This window comes from Pelecanus crispus, chromosome 1 (genome assembly GCF_030463565.1).
Source record: "Pelecanus crispus isolate bPelCri1 chromosome 1, bPelCri1.pri, whole genome shotgun sequence".
Classification (NCBI taxonomy): domain Eukaryota; kingdom Metazoa; phylum Chordata; class Aves; order Pelecaniformes; family Pelecanidae; genus Pelecanus; species Pelecanus crispus.
The window spans coordinates 26,972,872-26,988,041 of record NC_134643.1 but is presented as its reverse complement, the minus strand read 5'-3'; the positions used below and the strand labels follow the sequence as shown (position 1 = coordinate 26,988,041).

The 15,170-nt window shown below is 42.0% G+C and overlaps 1 protein-coding gene across 1 annotated transcript in view; it reads left to right on the top strand.

Annotated features, from left to right (window-relative positions):
- Positions 1 to 6,334: 6,334 nt before the first annotated feature.
- The window catches only part of CPED1 (cadherin like and PC-esterase domain containing 1), a 158,975-nt gene continuing 150,139 nt past the window's right edge, over positions 6,335 to 15,170 (top strand). The window contains exon 1 of the mRNA XM_075724014.1: positions 6,335 to 6,586. Coding sequence (XP_075580129.1) covers positions 6,335 to 6,586 — 252 coding nt within the window. The remainder of the gene's footprint in view (positions 6,587 to 15,170) is intronic.

Sequence of the window (15,170 nt, the reverse complement as noted above, 5' to 3'; positions counted from 1 at the left end):
GACAGGAAGAAGCAAAGAATTTACTGATATATTTCTTCCTGCTGACATGCACATTTGCCTTTTAAGCAGGAACCAGTATCTTCATAAGGCTTTGGTCTTCAGCTGCTTTCCCTTACCCTCATGTCAAGCAACTTTCTGTATTGTTAACATATATAAATAAATAGATACCTGTGTTTCATTATCACCCTTCTGCCAAAAGATAGTAGGGAAGAACATGGCTGAGATAAAGAGATGCCTCTGGACAAATAACTTAGTTGGCCCATGTCGTGGTTTAGTCCCAGCCAGCAACTCAGTACCACGCAGCTGCTCGGTCACTCCCCCTACCCTGATGGGATGGGGGAGAGAATCGGAGGAGTAAGAGTGAGAAACACTTCTGGGTTGAGATAAGAACAGTTTAATAATTGAAATAAAATAAAGTAAAATAATAATAATAACAATATAATAATAATAGTAATAATAATATACAAAGCAAGTGATGCACAATGCAATTGCTCACCACCCGACGACCGATACCCAGACAGTTCCCGAGCAGCGATCGCTGCTCCCCGGCCAACCCCCCCCAGTTTATATACTGAGCATGACGTCATATGGTATGGAATAGCCCTTTGGTCAGTTTGGATCAACTCTTCTGGCTGTGCCCCCTCCCAGTTTCTTGTGCGCCTGGCAGAGCATGGGAAGCTGAAAAAGTCCTTGACTAGCATAAGCAGTACTCAGCAACAACTAAAAAAAATCAGCATGTTATCAACATTCTTCTCCTACTAAATCCAAAACACAGCACTATGCCTGCTGCTAGGAAGAAAATTAACTCTATCCCAGCCGAAACCAGGACAGCCCAGATCCTACCTAAAACTTCAGGGAAGCTGGGGTAGGTTCAGTAGTCTGGTGAGCTGAGTATCAAGCTTTGCCACTGCCTAAAAGGTCCTGTTCCCTTCTTCCGTTTACATCCTCTCTCACTTGTGTTCTCCTGCTGTTCTATCAGCACTAGAGCCCATTGGACCTCTCAGTCAATTCAGCCGACTCACCTGGCAGAAAACCAGCCTAGCTGCACAGTATTTTCTCATGAAAGGATGAAATGAGCACCACCACCACAAGGTAGGAAGAGAGGAAGGGAAAGAGCAGGAACAGAGGTAAGGAGGAGATGCTAAAGGCAGGGGAGAGGTGAGCAAGCAAGACCTTCCCCTTTCCATTACTAGAAATGGGAATTACTAGACTGGCTGATCTGCCCGTGGAGCTGCATGCAAACTAACAGCAAGACATCTTTCTTGGGGAAAAACATCCAGCAATCACAGCTCTTAACACAGTGATAAAATTTACAGACTAAGGATCTAAAATGGACTATATATTGACTAATACGAACTGTAAATCCTGTAAAAGAAGTAAACACACTGCTCATGTAGTCCAGATTGTTTATTGCCTCTTACATAAAGACAAAATATTAAATAAATTGAACAATAATGAGAAGCAAAACCAAAAGGGGAGTCTCCCCTAAAACTCCTCCCGTTAACATCAACTGTTTTCCTTTCCAAGGATTTGCAGAATCTTCTCTGCTAGCCTGCCTTCACTGTGAGCCAAGATCAGAGAGCTGAGCCAAAGCAGGATTAAGATGTGAATCTTTGTTCTCTGGAGTGCTCTGTGGAACTAAATCACAATATCATTAAGGCTTACAGTGTTCTATGGGAAATGGGATGAATGGGAAAAGGGGAGAGAGTCTGGGTTTTTACTATGCTGGGATTAATTTAAACTTCAGTAGTATGAAATCTTCCAATGTGCAGAGCAGTAATGAAACGTATTTTTCCAATGTTCTTCGCTCTGTGCCAGTCTCCCCATTCACTGCTTATAATGGGACCACACAGAGGACTGAAGATGCTGCAAATCTAATTGCAATCTGGATTGAATTCAGGGTGAAGTAAAAAATCGTGGCGGGTGCGGCTGAGCAGGCGTTCTCCAGCACAATTTAACTGGATGTTTTGCTTGAATATTTACAGTGCTATTAATGCCTATTGTTCATAAAGCTTTTACCCAATATTTGAAGTTAGTGAGAATTTATGGCCCTTGGCAGAGTTTTTAGTATGCTAGAAAATAAAAAAGAAATTAAAGAGTTGACCATAAACAATGAAAATTGCATATAGGTTTGCACTGTGAAGATGACAGACATGATTACAAGGACTTGACTATCAGTTCATTTAGAAAGGATCTGTTTGAGGTTCTTTTTCATGTGAGCTCATTTATCACTGAAATGGCTGCTAGGACGCTATACGTTGTAATTTGAAACTTGCTCTAGAAAAGAGCAATTGTGAATAGGTTTTTAAACATATTTTCTTCTTGGCAGCCTCGATATAGTGAAATTATTGATGCAAAATGTTTTTTATTATATCAAGTCCTGATCTTACAAGCACTTATATCTGGACTTAACTTTATTCACAGTTACAGAATGATTCATGTTAGATCTCTGAGTGAAGTTAAGCATGCATAAAATGGATCTATTCAGCTGGCGTTAAATTCCTGCTAACTTTCTGTGCCTAATATTCTCTTCTTGGTTGGCTCCTGGCAAATATCTGTCCAGGTCACTATTTAGACCTTGGAAATCATTCTTCAGTGGTCACTAGCTTTCACCGCTGAACAAACACAGAGACTTGTGTAAAATGGAAGCTGTGTGAATATGAGCTGGATTCCTTAAAACCCCAGTGAGATGATGAATGGTGCACATTACATGCCTGCATGGCATATTGGCTAAGTCCTTTCAAATCCTAGTCCCTGGCAATTTTTAGCAAGTCTTGTGACTTTCCTCTCACCTTTTCTGTGTCAGGCTATCTTTAAACACTTACAGTTTATTCCAGATGATGCAGATGGAACAGGGATTCTGGCCGCAAGCACTGGAGATCACTCTTGACAGACGTGGCTGGTTGGTTTTGGCAGAAGCAATCCCTGCAGGACTTTGCCTCACGCAGAGCAGGGCGGCAGCTGGCTGCTGTAGGGAACATCTAGGAAAGCAGCCCGGAGTGAGTGGAAGGAGTAGGGAGAGGTAAGCAGGCTAGAGAGCCCTTAATCCATGCAGTGGGAGCAGCCATTGGAAAGGTCTGAGAATCCCAAATAGGAAATGAATACTAGATTTGTTTTGTATGTCAGAAAGAGGAGATTTGCAGCTTTCTGCTAAGATTTCTGAAAAATATACATATGCCTGCAAGTATAAATACTTAGCTAGACATTTCTGATCTTACAGATAATTGTGTTCTGCGGTTATTTGAATATTATGCACTGAAGACTCATGAGTTTGGGACCCAGGAGGCCTGACTCTTTATCCACTTACATCCTTTTTGTAAGCGACTAGTTAACACCAGAAGAATTAGTCCCCATTTGCAATAGTCTTGGCTTAATTTCTGAAGTGTCAGAATGTGACCAGGTAAGTCAGTAGACATGTAAGCCCAGAGATGTGATGGAATCCTGATTCAGAAGATGACGGGAATCATGTTCATTGCACTCTAGCTGTGATTGAGAAAAGCATTTACAGCTTAAGAAATGTGCATTACATGGTATTGTCATGAAAAGAAACCACAAAACATAGGGAAAAAGCCAGCTGACTCCTTGGAACATCTGGGAAAAGCAGATGAATGGAAGGCTGATCCCCAGCAGTACACAGGAGGCAGTGATCTGCCTGCCCTCTGCTGATATCCTTTCATCTCTGTTTTTGCAGTTATCAGTCTTGGTACAGTAAATGAGTAGAAGTTGTCAGCTTGTCCCAAAGACTTGGGGCCCATGAGTGATTTTGGGGCTGCAGGAAGGATGAAGTGGCTCTGAGACACTGGGGAAAATGTGAGGATAAACACCCCACTTATGAGCTTGAAAAGGGAGAATGATGTTGGGCTGGAGCATGGTTACTCGCTGTGCTGAGGGGAACTGAGGGAGCAGGGGGTGAGGACAGAAAGGATTACCTATTCTAGTGTGGGACTCTAGCAAGGGGGTAGGATCTCCACATCCACAAGCATTAATCCAAATCTTTATGAACTGGTTTTAATCAAGTCTTCTGGCAATAGCATGTAAAGCTCTGACTAAAATCCCCTCACTAAGAATTTGGGAGAAGTTGACAACCGTGCAAATGCCACCCACACAACTGGTGGTTGTGGGCCCAGAAATCAGCGCATGCCAGAAACCACAGGACAATCTCTTAAAACAATAAAGCAACTCTGCTATGCTCTCCTCCTTGGCTGATGGGGTTACTGTGGCTCCCGGGCTGTCTGTAGTGTCTCTGCAATCCTCCTTTGAATATACCAGCTCCCTGGGTACCCCTCTCCATTGTATGGCACAGACCCACCCCAAAGCCAGCTGCAGGGCACCCATGGTGTTCTGACGTCTGCTAGCCAGAGGCTTTGCAGCACAGACGGGCTGGAGCAGGGCCCAAGGATGTGAGCTGGTGTGCTGGGAAGGAGGGAGCACGAGCCATGTGTCTCCAGAGAGCGGAGATGGGAGTTTCTGTGTGGATGGCAAGCATCTATCGCAGGAGGGTACAGACAAGTTTTGTACTCCTTTCCTGCTCAGGATAACCCAGGAGTCTAATTTAGACAACTGCAGCCCCAGACAGAAAACTAAAATGCAATGCATAGGACAGCTGAGGTTCTGCACGAGGTGTTGAATCACTTCTATGGCATTTTTCTATATGTGCAAATTGATGGTTTTAGTATGGGGGGGAGAAAAAAAAAAGGATTTGAAAGCTGAACAGACACCAACACTTCAAACAAATATTTACTCCACTCCACTGTATATAGGCCTCTAACTTGATGATGATGATGATGAATTGTGTAGATTGGCTCAAAGTTACGACAACTCTCATTTCTTATATATGAGACAGTCTAGGAAGAACTCTTTCTTTTCAAAAATAACTAAAGATGGAGGATAAAAGAGACAACTTGTATACAGATATTTTTAGCTAAAAGAACTTGATTATATGAGAAGTTTAGGTCTGTACAGATAACAGACTTCCTCAACTGTTCCCATCTGTCTCGTCCCTGTCCTGTGTCAGTAGGGGGAAGTAGTAACTAAGACCTTCTGTGGCTTAGATACTGAGCGCTTTCATTGGAGTATTTTTGTCCGCCCTCCTTTCTTTCCCTCTTTGACATCAGTAAGAAGTTTTATTTATACACTGCTATGAGATATTATATCTACTATGGAAAATTACTGACAACTGCTTTGTCAGTGATGCTTATGTCCAAGTAAATCTGCTTCCTTTTACAACATTTTTGTTAATCTGGATTAAAATATTGCAGGTGCTGCTCAGATTTCTACTGCCGGCAAGATATTAATATTGTTTCAATTAGACTGACTGCTGCAACAGCAGTTTTCTAAAAATTGCAGTGATGGTGGCTTCGAGGCATGCAGTGTGAGCAAGGACACCTCTTGTTCCCCATCCAGATCTCAGGCTGCGTCTCCAAACCCCGTGCCTGCTCAGAGCGGAGCTAGTTTAGCCCCACCCTCTGAGCAGTCCAGCCTTTATTTATATGAAATCTGTGGTCCAACTGGCTTCAGATGGTGTGTGTATGTGCGTGTGCCTGCCTTCTGAGTGTGTGAGACGAGCTGGGATCATGAGCCAGGGTTGTTCCAAGTGGTTTTAATCAGCAGCCCATTAGAGGAGAACGGAAAACTTCTAACAGGATAAGAACAGAGTAAGTAAACCTAACTTTGAACTCGCAATCTGGACAAAACAAATGCGAACGAAAATGTTCATAGCCTGTCAGTTTTCAGATAAATGATCACTTTTAGAGAGAAAACTGTGCATGCTGACAGGAAGGAGGCAATTTAAAAGGACTGGAACGAAGGAAACTGTAAAAACAAAGTGGGAATTGAGAATGCAAGAGAGAAAAATACAGCAAACGATTGTTCACGAAGTTGGTACACTCTCTTTTCAGCTGTGGACAGGACGTGTTAAGCTTTAACCTCTTGCTTTCTTGGATACTATTGTCTGGCTGAGTGGTTCCTTCTGCAAAGGGGGTGAAGATTTCTGCTCCTCACCTGTCTGCCAGCAGGTCTGTTCTCCCAAGAGCGCGGTGCGGGCGAGCTCGCTACGGCTCCTTACACAACAACCCGTGGCACGCCACTGCTCACTTGCTGTTTTTTCACAGGTTGTTCCTGTAACCCCATGGGAGGGTACTTCCCAAGCCTCTGCTCCTCTGCAACCCGTGACTTCTTGCCAAGCACCAGAAAAGCGCTCAGCGGCAGAAATGGGGAAAACTCTCGCTAGTTTTGGGTAAAGCGCGCCTTTGACTTTTTTTACCCTGGCAAGACGTGGCTACTTGGACTGCATCTGCAATGTGGCAAAGGGTGAAGTGAGGACGGCAAAGAGGCCATGGTTTGTGGGCAAGCCCCCAGGTGCCGCAGGCTTTGTCGCCCTCGTCCCTTCCTTCTGGCCTTAGTGGTGGCCATCTGTCTGTTCTGCCAGACCCTGAGTCCTCTCATGACCAGCAGCATCCTTTCAGCAGTCGTTAATGGGATTGCACCCAACAAACTGACTAAAACACAGCAAGGAAGATACAAGGAGGTGTCCCCAAGCAGCACTCACTGCTTCCTCCCTGGCAGTAATTCACAGACAGTGAAAAAGGTAAGTCAGCTGGAGCAGAGTGCTGAGCAATAATTAGCAAAGCAAGGGATAGCAAGTCTGGCAGGATCATCTAAGTCCAGCTAAAATTAGCCTAAGCTTGGAAGTCTGAGATCTGTATACAAACAAATGGGTGATCTAATGACAGCAGCATATGCGCAAGCACATCTCCGTTACCAGCTCCTCAGTGTGGTGTTATTAACACAGGAATCCTGAAATCTTCGACTGAAACATGGCATTGCTCTGTGACTCCAGGGAGATTGCAGTTTGCTGCACAGACCGTATTTTACTTGGGCTTTAGGAATCGGGTCAGAGGCTTTATGGTACAGGCACGTAAATCAGGAGCCAGTGGGGTTTCATGAAAGTGGCTGAGGCTGTTAATTAACACCGGGACTGCAGCTGCCCTGTGTTGAAGTTATCTGCTAGTCAGTTTTGAACTTTAGTGGGATTCTGCTGAAAAGCTGAATTTAACTGCATTTGAGAAATAAAAAAAGCGCTTTTCACATTTTCAAATCACACTATTTACTTTGGGATCTTTGTCCCACAAATTTTACTTTGTCCTTAGGTTACCTGACCTCATGTTTATTTTGTACAGGGTTCCTAGAATGGGTGTTAAAACCGAACAAATGCAGACACTGTTATTTTAGTTGGAAAATGCGGTTTGTTAAATGGTCCAGACTGAGGTAGTTATTTTTACTCTGGAATCTGTGATCAGCCCCAGCACAAATGTTTCACATTTTCTTCTATCCTATAGAGGGCTGCTAATAGCACAGCAGATATCTCACTGTGAAATTATCATTATGCTGGCATTTTACATACAACTGTATCGGGACTATAAACATCAATCTGTGACTTCACAGGTTATGGACAGCAGCCACATAAAGCAGTTCAAATTTAAAAAAAAAAAATTAGAAGGCGGCTTCTTTGATTAGACAGGGTTCACAGTCTGAAAGGTCAGCAATATTGATTTTAGGAGAGCAGTTGTAAAGTGCGTCTTCTCTAACAATCAAAAACAGATATGTGAAATAACTTTGGCATGAACTCTTTAACCTTAAGTCTTAAAAAATGGATTTTTTTCTCTTGTGAAGGTCAGAGATATTTATCTTATGAGTTGCAGAAATCTACTCCATGTTGCATTTGTCATAATTTTATATTTTAATGACCTTTTAGTACTCTAGGTACCCAGATTTGGGTTTGTTCAACAATGTGACATGAAGAATTACAATTTAAAGGGAAATAAGCACAGCTGACAGATGTGGGTCATGTTGCGCTACAGCTTTTGACACTTACAGTCCATTCCTTTGCTATTGTAATGGCAAAGAACACTTCGTATCTTACTTTGGGCTACCTAAAGTCTGTAAGAACTGCTGAAATAATGGCAAAGTTTTGCCAGTATGCTGTTGGGCTGAAAATATCTGTAATCTCTTCTTTCCCAATTTGCCTGAGAAAAATGCAGACTGACATTGAAGTTGGTGTGCTGGTTGTTTGAAATGTTCGAAATGAGAAGGAAGCTTATGTTTTTACAACATGCTGTACTTACTGCCCTCCAGCATACATGGTTGGATGTGACTATCAGCACATGCTGAACCTATAGTACAGGTGTAAATGCATATGTTAACCCTTATGTTTTCCAGGGCTGTGCTACTCTAACACATTCCTCTTCGAGTTCTGAAGACCACCCATAGCTGGCTCCCTATTTGTTTTGAAAGTTTCCTCTAGAGCATGATGAACAAAATGTCTTGCACATGTTGGGATGTTACTCTAAGTTGCTCTCTGTTTCCAGAGAATACTCTGCTGGTTGTGTGGGCTGAATAATCATCTCGGGGAACAGAAAAGACAAACATCTCAAAAAATCTCTACCACTTTGCTTTGAAAGTGTATTCTTGAACTGTGTGTTTTCGCTCAGTGCTTATTCAGATAGATAAACTGTTATCTTGCTTGATTTTATTGGATACCCAGTAACATCTAAGACAGATGTCATGGTTGAAACTTTACAGTGTTTTATTTTACAGCCACATGCCCACCCACAGTAGGCAGTTTGGAAGCAAGTTTTCATTAAAGCTCTGGTTTAAATCTTCACATATGAATCTGGAAAAATAGTTTAAAATATAGTCCAGATTATTCACATTTTTAATTAACTAGTCACACATGTATTCTTATTCTATAAACAGTCCAGTAAGCAAATTTATTAAAAAGAATCTATTGTGCAGTTAAACAGTGACTTAAAGAAAACACTACAACATGTCTTATGAAATCGAGGTTCATGAATAAGTTTTAAGGAAAAGAAGACCCTGATGGAGATAATATTCTTTAGATAACACCCAGTGTTTCTGGGTTTTGAGCTATAGCATCTGTCACACTGCAGAATCTCTCCTGACTGGGTAGGGGCAGGTTTAATTCTTGCTTCCTTCAGAGAAACAATCAGTATTGCGTTGAGCCTGCTGTGAGAATTTGGTTATGATTGTTATTGCATGAGAAAAAATCCCCTTCCAAAGTCTGACAACTTCTCCATTCAGTGTATGCATAGCACTAACTGCCTAAAAAAAAAAAAAAAGCTGGAACATTTTATGAGCCAGTGGGGGAAGCGGAGGGAGAGATCTGAGGAAAAGTGCAGCTTTGCCACTGCATCTCTGATCTCAAAATTAGTCTCATTTTGGAAAGTTCCAGACAAATGCAGAAAAAGCATGGGGCTGGAAATTGCCAATTTGATCTGTAAATGTGTCTTTAACTACATCCAAGATGCCCTGGGGTGGAGCCATTAGTGTCAGGCACATAGTGCAAGCTGTCTTTTTTAAATTGCAAAAATGCAGATTTTATTCATAGCCTGGAAAACCTGACAGAGCTCATAGTACTTCTCTCTCAGGTATCACACATTACAGGAGTTTTAAAAGCTGCTGGAGAGCTGGTCCCGTAGCCTTATTTTCACATGAACAGAGGTCAACATTTTCTAGTATAAAAAATTAAATGTTAATATCTGTAGCATGAAAAATAGAAGGCTTATTTCTGAATCTCCAACATTAAAGGCATTAGAGGGAGATATTACATCCAGCATCAGGTTGTCTTCAGGTTCAGCCAGGCATGCTTACCTCCTGCATGACAAAATATTTGTGAATATATATAGTAAGGAGAAGAGTTGGTGCTGTAGCATCAAAACTGAAATAGGTATCAACAAAAAAAGCCCATAAAAGCCCTATGTGTAGGTTTGCCTGGCATGGTATTGTGCCAGAAAGACATTTGGTACTGGCCAGATGTAAAACTGTTACACTCATCTTAAGTAATTTAGCTCTGCTTCTCAGCCAGTTCTGAGAAGAGCTAATTGGCTGGTTATGCTGTGTTTCCACTCTCTGAATTAATTCAGCCAGAGCCAACTTAGGTGTCTCTGCACAGCAGTGCGTTTTGCCCAGGTAGATGTAGTACCTCTGCTGTTGGGAGGAAGCAGTGAGACAGTATTGCTTATGTGGTAGGCACTGTTTCAGCATACTAGCTCTCTAACCATGGCCAATGTTTAAAAAATTTAGGTTTTTAAATTTTGAGATGGGTCTTGAAAGAGATTATTTCATGGATACTCTCAAGAGCCATTGCTTCACATCCCCTGGCCATTTAAGGCCAGCTGAGAAAAGCAAACAAGACATGCAGCTGGTTATATGAGAATTTAATGAGTGGGTGAGGCTGGCATCTTAATAAATGAAATATAACAGGCATGGTGAAAAAAGCTGTTTTCACTTTCAAGGTCCTCAACCTGCCACTTATGTTTGGTGTAAAAGATATATCTCCAAGAGGAGCTATAATGAGGTGAGCAAACAGGAAGAATGAGAAAATCTTTTTTATGGCTTTATTCTGAACAAATAGGGTAGGATATCATTTACTGGGAGTGCACAGTATGAAAGATGCAAGATAATGGCAGCTTGGTGTGGCCATATCTCAGATACTCTGTAGAAAAAGAAAAAAAAAAAAAAGAAGGGGAGGGGGGAGGGGAAAAAAAAGAGGGAAACATTACGTTTTAGTCCTAACCAAGATCTACAGGAAGATCCAGTTGAACATCTTGCACAGGTTAAAGGCTCAGGTACCTGTATTTGAAAATTGGGAGTGAAATTACTGAGAAGTTGAGAAATTGTTACTAGAACTTTAGAACTGCAGACATCCAGAGTGTAATCATCCTCTCTTGAGTGCTACCCTGTATCTTGTCAGAGCAGGAAAGCTGGACTTCATAGTCAATGGAAATAAGTGCCTCTAATGCAAAATTCATCATGACTTAATGCAGATATTTAAAACAAATCTGATGAACTTTACCCTCTAAAGGCACATGTCTGGGTTTTTTTCTATTGATTTTTTGGGTGGAATATACTTGGTTCAGTCAGAATAAGGAAAGGCTGTGGACATCATCTACCTGGACTTCAGCAAAGCCCTTGACACCATTTCCCATAGCATTCTCCTTGGGAAGCTGGCAGCTCATGGCTTGGATGGGCGTAGTCTTCGCTGGGTAAAAAACTGGTTGGGTGGCCGAGCCCAGAGAGTTGTGGTGAATGGAGTTAAGTCCAGTTGGCGGCCGGTCATGAGCAGTGTTCCCCAGGGCTCTGTTCTGGGGTGAGTCTTGTTTAATATCTTTATCAATGATCTGGATGAGGGGATCGAGTGCGCCCTCAGTAAGTTTGCAGATGACACCAAGTGGGGCGGGAGTGTCGATCTGCTCAAGGGTAGGATGGCCCTGCAGAGGGACCTGGACAGGCTGGACCAATGGGCCGAGGCCCACTGTATGAGGTTTATGAAGGCCAAGTGTCGGGTCCTGCACTTGGGTCACAACAACCCCATGCAGCGCTACAGGCTTGGGGAAGAGTGGCTGGAAAGCTGCCTGGCCGAAAAGGACCTGGGGGTGTTGGTCGACAGCCAGCTGAACATGAGCCAGCAGTGTGCCCAGGTGGCCAAGAAGGCCAACAGCATCCTGGCTTGTATCAGGAATAGTGTGGCCAGCAGGAGTAGGGAGGTGATTGTTCCCCTGTACTCGGTGCTGATGGGGCCGCACCTGGAATACTGTGTCCAGTTTTGGGCCCCTCACTACAAGAAAGACATTGAGGTGCTGGAGCATGTCCAGAGAAGGGCAACGAAGCTGGTGAAGGGTCTGGAGCACAGGCCTTATGAGGAGCGGCTGAGGGAACTGGGGTTGTTTAGCCTTGAGCAGAGGAGGCTGAGGGGAGACCTTATCGCTCTCTACAACTCCCTGAAAGGAGGTTGTAGTGAGGTGGGGGTTGGTCTCTTCTCCCAAGTCGTTAGCAATAGGATGAGAGGAAATAGCCTCAAGCTGCATCAGGGGAGGTTTAGATTGGATGTTAGGAGAAATTTCTTCACGGAAAGGGTAGTCAAGCATTGGAACAGGCTGCCCAGAGAGGTGGTGGAGTCCCCATCCCTGGAAGTGTTCAAAAAACGGGTAGATGTGGCACTTTGGGACATAGTTTAGTGGACAAAGTGTTGTTGGGTTGATGATTAGACTGATGATCTTAGAGATCCTTTCAAATCTTAATGATTCCTAGGTTTTTACTTTCATTATAAATAATCCAGCCACCAAGCCAGGAAACATGGAATTGCTACCCTACCCTTAATTGTTTTATTGGTGGACTTGGTAGTGTTAGGTTAATGGTTGCACTGGATGATCTTAAAGGTCTTTTCCAACCTAAATGATTCCATGATTCTATGAATAAGCAGGGAAGGAAGGGGCCAGGAGAGGAGCGTCATGGAAGAAGGCTGGGGCAGATGTGGGAGGCAGAGTAGGGAACTGTGGCTACAATGTAATACTGTCCTCAGAAAGCATAGAAGGGGGCTGGATTTGTGCTGTGGAGGAGAAAGGGAGATGGAAAGAAAAGAAGACAAAGCTAGTGGGAACTTTTGAAATGTAAATATGTGAAGAAGGAGAAATGAAGCTGGATAACAGAATGAGAAGGGGTGATTTTTGCTATTATGCTGAAATGGAGTGTAGTAAGAGCTCTGGATAGAAAAGATTACTTTATGCATAATAAGGTTTGATACATTTTTAAAGTAAATTTAATCTTAAAAAGGATATTTATTTTATAGAATACAGTAGGGGGATGAGAACTCTTTTCTCCTCACAAAAGAACAAAGAACCTTGCTAGTATGAACCTTCTGTTAATAGAAATCAATTGACAGATGGTATGGTATGGTATGGTATGGTATGGTATGGTATGGTATGGTATGGTATGGTATGGTATGGTATGGTATCAGCAACTGGTTTCCTTGGAATGATACCACATTCACACTGCACCCTACAAAAGCAGGACTTTTTTTTTTCCTCCCTTTTCAATGTAAAATGCAAAAGGCACTGAGGAAATGGCTATTTTTACTGCACAGATAGCTAGAGATATTTTGGTGATAAAGGGCAAGACTATTGTGGTAGCATTCAGGAAAGAGAGGCAGGGTGGAGACTCTTTGCAGGAAGGGAACTTTGAGAAGGATGCATCGGCAGCAAATGGGAAATGGAGGCAGAATCTCACTCATGCACTTTATTGGAGCCCTTTCCTCCTCACAAGTGTTTTGATAAGATGGTAGGATTGGCTCATTGTCTGTTCTCAAGACAAGGCAGTCGGTACCATGAACTACAGGCAATCATAAAGCAAAAGCATTTTGATAAAATAGTTCTGTACTTCCAGCTCAGAGTGCTGGTGATGACTATGCAAATAACTCCAGTTTTGCTCTTGGATTTATGAAGTCATCAGAAACTAGCCATCAAAGTAATGCCAGTAATCTCGTTGCTTGGTCTGTATTTATTCAGCAAACAATTGGAAGCAGAATTACATTCCAACCATTTCATTCTACAACCCAGTCCTTTCTGATTAGGAAATCTAACAGAACATAAAGACAACACATTTAAATATCCTCCAGAAAGTGAAACAGGAAATTAACTTCTCTGTTACTTCTTGATACAGGAGCTATGTGTACTTCAAATATAATGGTAGTATGAACAACTTACTATTTCTATGAACTTTTATGCAAACATGAAAAAGAATTTAAAAGTCACATTTGGAATTAATAAAGGTCTGCACAGTCCTGTAAATGAACAACTTAGGGCATTAGAACCACATGCTAAGATTTTATTATCGCTCTTCTTATTAATGCTGTTTAATATTAGTGCGGTAGTTTCTGGGAGTCCCACTCATGGATTTTTTTTTTGTAATGTTGTTGTGCTAGGTGGTATTTAGCAGCAAAGGTAGATCCACACTTCCTTTGCTGGCTAAATGGGAATTTAGGCAGGTCTCTGCCCCTGACGATCACTAGTAGTGCCAGTGTTGTTTATATAAGGCTGTTTCTCTTCTGTGGTGTTGCTGTTGCACTCCCCTTTCATGCAAAGGCCTTTTGGTTTGCATAATGGCTCATATACCTCTTCTGCAGCAGCCCAATACCTGCAGAAAGCAGTGGGGTTAAAATAAGCTGCGGTCAAGTTATTTGAAGCTATTGGACAAGACTCTGACAGTCTTGGCTAGCTTGGTGTAAAAGAGCGGCTGTCTGTAATCCACACAGGGACTAACGCCACCAGAACTGGGTAGCTGAAAAGATGATTCATGGTTTTTGAGCTCTTTCCTGAGAGAAGCTTAGGCAGACATGAGTTGGGCCATTATGTTAGGAAGAAGAATTTTGTTTCTGCAGTTGAAGTGATGGTCAATGAAATTCTATGGCAACACTTCAAACTGTGTATCTGCTTCCTTGCCAGGCAGAGACAATGCACCAATATTTATGGAATTATGTAGTCTTCTTGGAATCTGAAAAAATGCCAAGGAACTTCTTTTCTCTCCTCAATTTGAAATATCTTTGCTATTTTCTTCTTGGCCAAAACAAAGACAGTAATTATATATTATAAGATTCAGTTACTGACCAAATTTTGGATTTTTGGAACAACTCACAAATTCTGTACAATGAGGAAAGCTTCAGAGACTAATACAATCAATTAGATCTTTATACATTCATGACCTAGGATTGGATAAACTGGTTTCAAGGAAAATGTCAAAACATTTTCTCTTTAACAGAGAACTTCACAGCTATGTGGAACTTGCAGACAGACAGAACTAAGAATTGCAACTCAGATAATAGAAGTCTATTTTCAGTCGGACAAGGATGGTTACGTAATTCTTGAGCTTTCATATGATATAAACTGGGCTGTTGATCTCGTTTGTTAAGACCTCAGAGGAATATACATTTGAACCGGTAATTTTTAAAATATCCACAATAAATTTCATGGAGCTGAATTTGTTTTCTTTTGTGTTTTTCATGTTATTCTATAAACTGAAAACAAAATTACAAAATTCAGTTTTATGCTTTTTTTTTCCCTTTACAGCCCATTGTGGTTTGTTTAGACCAGTTGTTAAGGCTGTGGATCATCTGTGTAACAGCCTATTGCACTAAAATGAGGTCAGTGACTCAGCTAAGTGCAATGGTTTGCAAGCTGTAAGAGCAGGTATATCATGTCAAAGCTGACATAGGCCTCATCCTAAATCATATGGGAAATCTCAGCTTTGCTGTAAAGCCTCATTAATTTCTGTGGAGACAGCCACACTATTCTCTAGGTAAGACATGGGCCACAGATGTT